We start from the raw sequence: 7,753 nt of genomic DNA, 5'->3' as shown, positions 1-7,753 counted from the left end.
ACAAGAGTTTTCTCATGGAACACCCTCTCCCCTACATGTTTCCTTTGTTCCTTTGATCTCATAAACCCTGTTATGTAGAACTTGGTAGTGGTGTGTATTTGGAGTCTGGCTTTTTTAGCCTGTCGTTATACCTCCTTCCGGAGACCTGATCTTGTGGGAATCTCGTTGTGTGTGTATGGGGGGATGGATGATTTCTGCTGTTTGACGCATCTGGTCTAGGTTGGCTTCGCAGGCCCATTTTTTGGTGGTTTGCCGGCACCTCCTCTCCTCTGGTAGATCTGCATTGTTTTTCTTTTGCTTGTATTGTCTGTTTGTAAGACTTGGTGGTTTATCTTAATAAAAATCAGAGAGGAGATTCTCTTTTATCAAAATGATAATTGTTTAAATAAGTCTTCCCCCCATCAAAAGAAAAACCAGAAATATCGATGGATCGTGCAAAAAACTTGTTCTCGTGTAAGAGTGGAATTTTGAGATGATCAGGATAATTTAATCCTAGCCATTGATTGATCAAGGACAATTTTGACGATCCAAATATGGCAACTGCAACAAAACAATTAAGAGTTTGCATTTTTGATAGATTTCATGATATATTTTCCAAGAAGAGATTTCCCTCTACCTAAAGATGTATAATTTCATTTATACTATGTAGTATCTTTTTAGCCGAGAACACTACTTTTTAGTACAACTTACAATTAAGAGAATGCATTATTGATACATTTAGTGATATATTTTCCAAGAAGAGATTTCCCTCTATCCAAAGATAGAGAATTTCATTTATACTATGTATCTTTTCTTAGGGGGGAATTTATATGTACTAAATGAGCAACAATTAATATGGATCAAAGGAAGTACATATGTTTGGTCAAAATAAATTATGGCTTGTGTGCGTATATTTTTGCGAGATACATATGTATATTACATCTTTGAAGTATGATTTTCTTAATCTTAGGGCAAGTGGTTTTAGAATATAAAAAAATGGCATATGTCATCATGTCAACTCCACTTAAATATCTAATTTTTTGATTGTTCGTACTCAAGTATGCCTACTCATATTTTGTATGTGTATGTATTCTAATGTTGGAAATACAGTTCTTTTAAATTACTTACATGATTAATGCATAATCACCATATTGAATAAAAAAATTGTGTATTGCATACAATATATTCGTGTGTATTGCTTACCAATGTCGCATCATTTGCGCAAATAACAAGATCTAGTACCATATTGAATGTAGTGTTAAGTCAAAATGAAAAATACACCACTATTACCTTGTAGCCAAACCAAGATCGGAAAGAAAAATATGAAGTCAATTAGAATACATATTTATTTCTTTATTTACCTTCATGTGTTTAATGGCACTATAATTTATTTTCTGGTTTTGTAGAAATAGAAAGTTCATACTAGTCCCACATAATCATTGACAACATCTTACCTCACAAGAGGTAAGAGTAATATATATGCCATATGATCTTGAAAAATTGCGCGCATCGAATTGGGACCATCTTAAAAGAGCTCTCTAAGGAAACGGTGTCACCAAGATGGTTTTCAAATTGCTCAACTAAATTGCCTACCCAGAGACACATTAGAAAATAGCTTGTGTGAAGAGAGAGCTAATCGTAAATGTAGTCCTAAAATTCATTATTTTGGCATTTTAAAAATGTATGCTTCCATATTTGGTCTTTTTAAAAGTTTGCTTCATATTTTGGTCCAAAATAAAAAATAATTTGTCCTATTTAAAAGCATGCTTCCCTATTTGGTCCAAAATAAACAATTCTCCCTTTTGAGATCACGTCTAAAATGTATTCATGTTTTGATACTACCGTCCATTTCTTTCACGGACGATGTCAAATGACTCTTGAAAATACACTTTTGCCCCTCATCCTATAGAAACCAGTTTCTCCTCCATCATCTTTATTTGGTAGTTAGCTGACGGTAAGGGGTATTTCATTCAGGACCAAATAGAGAAGCACATTTTTAAAATGGACAAATAGGGAATTCTCTGAAGCTAATCTTCATTTTTCATTGGCTGACCTGTACTACGTATGAGATAAAAGACAAATCAACATCGTGTCACTTTTCAAGCAAGCCTAAACTTCTATAAACTCAACGTCAGACACTTTCCCCTTCTTCATTCGTCTATCGAACGCCTCGCCCCTCCCCCCTCCCCCGCTCTGTCGATCCCCTTCACCTTCTCACCCCAACCCCGGTCGATCCCACCTAAAACCAACTTCTATAAACTCAGCGTCAGACACTTTCCCCTTCCTCCTTCATCTATCGAACGCCTCGCCCCTCCCCCGCCCCCCCCCCCCCGCTCTGTCGATCCCCTTCACCTTCTCGCCCCAGCTTGGTCGATCCCACCTACAACCATCGACCGCCGCCACCTTGCTCTCACCACCACCCCGGGGCATCCTTCTAAGTCACCCTTCTACACACGCACCGTCAAACATCAGCCTCGCCTAGGCTGGCGAAGCCACGATCACAACCATGTCATCCTCATCTCCCATAGGCCCGGCTTGGCCTCGCCGATGATGCCGCGGCCGGCAGCATCGCCCCCTATCCACCTGGCCTTTTACTCTTGGTAAGTAGCAATGCATATTCTTAAATCTAGATCTAGGTAGTTGATTTTCTTATGTGTGTAAAATCTAAAGTACTCCCAAAATAAGTTTTCTCTCTGCTTTATAAATAAAGCACAAATCAAGTCCAACATAGGAAGTAGTACAAGTGCGAAGAAGGTAAAGAAGTGTCACACAATTTTAGATCCCAAAATCCCAATATATATTATGTCACTTGATCATCCTTTCTAAATCCAGCCGAATATGATGTTATTTTCTAGATAAAAAGTATATAGAATTATGAGTGTAAAGTCTAAAGTTGTGTGACAAAATCACAATTCCTGCAAGTCATGTTCCCCAATGTTCCACTATGATAACTTCCTAGTAAAAAGTGGAATTTACTTTCTAGATTTTTTTCAAGAATACCCAGGAGATCTGTGTGCCTATATATTAAGACAAAAATCAGTTTACATTTACCAATTTACATCAAGATTGTGCTTGAACGCTAGGACAGAATGGCATCCTAATGATTCTTCCTAGCAAACTACGTTACAACTCGCTTAAGAATACTGTTGTTGCTCCACACGCAACAATGGTCCCTAGCCATGTCAATGACCGCCAGTGGAAGGTGGGAGGTGTTCTTGAACACCCTTCGGTTTCGCTCGAGCCATATGCAGCGAAGCGTGCATAGAACAACTGAGTTCACACTTTTTTGAAGCTTGTGAGGCACAACCTGCTGGAGAGATGTTCACTAATCTAGGATGGAATCGTTAGTGGAAGGGGAATGTTGATGTAGGTCAATCCAGTTAAGATTTTTTGACCAAACCTTGTGGGCGAACACACATTTGAAGCTCTGATTTTTTAATACCTAGGCCGTCAAATTGGACTAGGGTGCAGAAGTTTCCCCGGGCGATGAGACATTGGCCTCCCTCGGTGCAATCAGAGCCAGCCCAAAAGAACCCACGCCGATATTTTTCGGACGCCTTGAGCATCCATGGGGAAGGGCGATAGCAAGCAGATGGTAAATCCCGATAGCGGTGATGATAAAGTTGAGAAGGATGATGTGTCGAGATGGCACCCTTCAAGAATGCTCTTTGGGGACGAGATGAGCTCATAGAGACGTTGGGCTAGTCGATTCGTGAGCACCTTTGCAAGAAGCAGCTAAGGAGATTACCTTTGCCAGAAGCTTGGGCAAGGTGTGCACAAGGCTTATCGGGCAGAAATCGGCTAAGGCGAGCACCTTTGCAAGAAGCTTGGGGAAGTTGTGCACAACGCTTACCGGGCGGAAATCGGCTAAGGCGAGCACCTTTGCAAGAAGAAGCTTGGGAAAGCTGTGCACAAGGCTTATCGGGCGGAAATTGTCTAAGTCCAGTGGGGAGTCTTTCTTAGGAAGGAGGGCCAGAAAAGCTTGGTTGAGAAGATGTAGCTGACTGCCGGCCAGTGTGAAGCATTCCTCCATGGCATCAAGCACATATATCCTTTCTACATTTCTACTATCGTTTCTTCTGGACATCTCACTTTTCAGTCATACCAACGCAACGCAGAATGTAAACACAAAGACACAACATTGACACCACAGTTATTTTGCATACTGTTCATTGATCTACCATCAGTCAATCACATTGTTCTTCAACTGTAACAGCATGGAGCATTCACCTCTTATGACATCTATAGATAATTACTGTACCTACAATCGCCTTCAAGCAGGTTTCACAACTCTTTTTCCTTTTTAGCTTGAAATAAAAGGCGGAAATGTAGAAGCTAAATTAATCAAGAAGAAACGATCTAGATGGGACTTGTTGTTGCCCCATGTCATGCCACTGCCAGATTCATCATGGTCTCCCTTTCTACCATGAGCGGCGGTGGCGCGATCCATCATCTCTCACATCACCGAGCAGCTGTTGGGGTCCTCGTCGCTGAAGTAGTTGTAAGGCTCCCCCGCTGGTGGCTGCGGCGGCATCGCATAGGCGGTTGGCATCGGGTACGAGCCCATCGGCGGACGCCCGTACCCTGGCCCGTAGCCCATCTGCGGGTACCCTCCCGCGCCGCCGCCATGGCCGCCGTTCACCATCATCATTTGCTGCTGCTGCTGCTGTTGCTGCAGCATTGCCATCTGCTGCTGCTGTTGCTGCTGCTGGATCAGTTGCATGTACTGCTGCTGCGCCATGGGGTTCCCGGCCGCGGCCGCAGCCTGAAGCATCTCCGCCCCGGACGGCATGCCGCCGCCAGCGCCCTGGTAAAGCCCAGCCGGCGGCATGCCCTGCATGGCGCGGCCAGCCTGCGCGCCGCTCGCCGCGTGCGGGTGGCCCATTGGACCGCCCATGCCGGGGAAACCGGCGCCGCCCATCATGTTAGGCCTGAACATGGCCTGCTGCTGCGGCGGCATGCCGCCGCCCATCGGGCCACCCATGCCTGGGGCCGGGCCACCAGCACCGCCGCCCTTTTTTCCCTGGACCGGCGCTCCTCCTCCCTTGACGTTGTTCGGCTGCCCACCACCGCCTCCGTTCTTACCGCCGCCGTTGCCGTTGCCGTTGCCGTTGCCACCTTGGTGCTGCTGCTTGCCACCCGCGTCTTTCTTGCCGCCGCCGTTGTTGCCGTTCCCCTTGATCTGCACAGGGATCTCGTTTCCTCCACCGCCCTTCTTCCCACCATTGCCGGCGCCCTTCTTGTCGCCCCCGCCGGCGTTCGGCGGCATGGCCATCTGCTTCATCATCATCTTGGGGTCGTCGTAGTAGTCGTCTTCGAAGCCCTCGTCGTCGAAATCTTCGTCATCGTCAAATTCGTCGAACTCGTCGTCGAACTCGCTGCCGCCGTCGTCGCCCCAGCCGTCCTCGGGGAGGTTGAACTTGACGGACTTGGGGTCCTTGGCCGGCGCACCCGCCGGGAACGGCATCTTGGCCGCGGCGGCGCCCATGAACTGCGGCGGCAGCTTCAGCCCCTTCATCTGCATCTGCTGTTGCAGCTGCTGGAGCTGCTGCGGCGTCGGCGCACCCTTCATCTGCATCTGCTGCTGCAGCTGCTGCATCTGCTGAGGCGTCGGCGCGCCCTTCATCTGCATCTGCTGCTGCAGCTGCTGGAGCTGCTGCGGCGTCGGCGCACCCTTCATCTGCATCTGCTGTTGCAGCTGCTGGAGCTGCTGCGGGGTCGGCGCGCCCTTCATCTGCATCTGCTGCTGCATTTGCTGAATCTGCTGCGGGGTCGGCTGCGGCATCGCCATCTTGGCGTCCTTGCCGCCGCCCTTGTGGGCCTTGCCGCCGGCATCTTTGGGATGGCCTTTGCCGCCGGCGTCCTTGGGCTGCTGGCCCTTACCACCGCCGCCGTTACCGTCGAGGTGGAGCTTCTGGAACTGGTTGGCGACGCCGCCGGGCTTGGAGCCCCAGAGCACAGCGGGCTTGCCGCCCTTGTTGAGCTTCTTGATGATGGTGTCCGGATCCACCAGCCCGGACACCATCACCTTGCCCTCCTCCGGGTCGATGGTGCTCTGGTACACGCCTGCAAAGAAGACGGATGAATCCAACACATTATCCCCACGGAGCAACAAAGAACAACACGGATAAACAGAAGTCCATCTACTATTATTTACCATCGATCTTGCTGAGGATCTTCTTCACCTTCTTCTGGCACCCGTCGCAGTGGATGTTCACCTTGAGCACGCAGGTCTGCGGATTTGGGGACGAACAAACAAACACACACGAACGGCATGCAGGGATCAGACACCGGAGCAAGCAAACAAGCAAGCTCATGGAAATTTCATGGCGGCAGAAACAAGAAGGAACATGCGGGAGAATGTCTTGAGTCGAGAGGAAGCAAAGCAAGGAAGAACTCACCTGTATCTTGAGCACATCCTCCTTGCTCATGGCTGACTTCCCGACCGAAACGCAGCAGGCCACGGAGGAGGAGCGCAGATCTGGTGCAGAGGAAACGGACGCGGAGGGAGGCCTCAAATCAGGGGGAGGCGAGCAGGAAGAAGGCAGCTACCAGGAAACATTGCGCTCCATCTCTCCCGCAGTGTGAGTGTGTGAGAGGGCGAGCGAGAGAAGGAGGAACTGCCTTCTCGCTGAAGATAATATAATAACTTTCCCGTCCCACACTCACACAAAGAGCGAGTGCTTGGAGAGAGGGAGGAGAGGGGAGGGGCTTCTTATCAGAGTGTGTGCTTGCAGAAAACTAGAAGGAAATTAATAGGGGAGGGGCGGAGGAAGGAGAGAGAGGGCACTCTCTCTCTACTCTCTGTCTCTATCTTCTGCAAAGCTAGGAAGGAAATTACTCTTTACCCTTTTCAAGATTTATTCCTTGAGTCTTTGGGCTTTGGGGATGGATTGGAAGCCTTTCGCTTTTGCTCTCTCTCAATCAATTACTAGTATTAGTAGCAACTAAATATGGATCAGAGTTGCTAAACATAGACCGGTCAGTGAGCAGAGACAGAGGTTGGACATGTGAGGTACCCCGGGGCTTTATAAAACTGCGGTTACCAATGTCGGTTCAGTTTTTTTTTTCTTCTAAAAAGCAGTCTACCCGGGTCCGCTGCCAATTCTTTAGCTAGCTTTTATTTGTCTTGTTCTCCTGCCAATTCAAGACCCGGAGGGAGGGGCTCCCTCTGTGGACGGCCCTGAGTACCCACCGTCCAACCGGGTGAATACGCCGTTAGGTCCTTCGTTCGTTGGTTAAGAGGTTAAAAAGTTCATACGGTACATGGTTTGCCAAGAGCAGTGTAGCACGGGACGGAAACGTGTGTTATAACCCTAATTTTTTGACGTGGTTAATTCATACGAATGAGTTGCCATGTTATTGTGCTAAAATACATGTGACGCATAACCGATACATTTCTATTGTCGGCGCTGAGAGTAAAAGTGAGAGAATGCATGTGACAGTTACATTTTGTTGTTGTCGGTGCCGAGAGTGAGAGTTAGAGATTACGTGCAACCGTTACATTTCCGTTTTCGGTGCCGAGACTGAGAGTTAGAGATTGCGTGCAACCGTTACATTTCCGTTATCGGTGCCGAGAGTGAGAGTTAGACATCACGTGCAACTGTTACATTTCCGTTGTCACTTGTCAGTGCCGAGAGTGAGAGTGAGAGGATGCATGTGGCTGTTACATATCTGTTGTCGGTGCCGAGAGTGAGAGTGAGGGACTACATGCAACCGTTACATTAATGTTGTCGGTGTCGAGAGTGAGAGTGAGGGGCTGTCTACAACCTTA

At 47.7% G+C, this 7,753-nt stretch overlaps 1 protein-coding gene across 1 annotated transcript; it reads right to left on the bottom strand.

Annotated features, from left to right (window-relative positions):
• Positions 1-4,132: 4,132 nt before the first annotated feature.
• LOC123091680 (heavy metal-associated isoprenylated plant protein 33) lies at positions 4,133-6,721 on the bottom strand. Its single transcript, XM_044513269.1, has 3 exons — positions 6,381-6,721; positions 6,137-6,212; positions 4,133-6,045 (listed from the first exon to the last, which is right to left on the bottom strand). Exons 1-3 carry the CDS (start codon positions 6,408-6,410, stop codon positions 4,436-4,438), a joined length of 1,716 nt encoding a protein of 571 aa, XP_044369204.1. The 5' UTR covers positions 6,411-6,721; the 3' UTR covers positions 4,133-4,435.
• Positions 6,722-7,753: the final 1,032 nt, after the last annotated feature.

This window comes from Triticum aestivum, chromosome 4B (assembly GCF_018294505.1).
Source record: "Triticum aestivum cultivar Chinese Spring chromosome 4B, IWGSC CS RefSeq v2.1, whole genome shotgun sequence".
NCBI classification, from domain to species: domain Eukaryota; kingdom Viridiplantae; phylum Streptophyta; class Magnoliopsida; order Poales; family Poaceae; genus Triticum; species Triticum aestivum.
The sequence above is the reverse complement of the archived record's forward strand: the minus strand, read 5'-3'. Positions and strand labels throughout refer to the sequence as shown.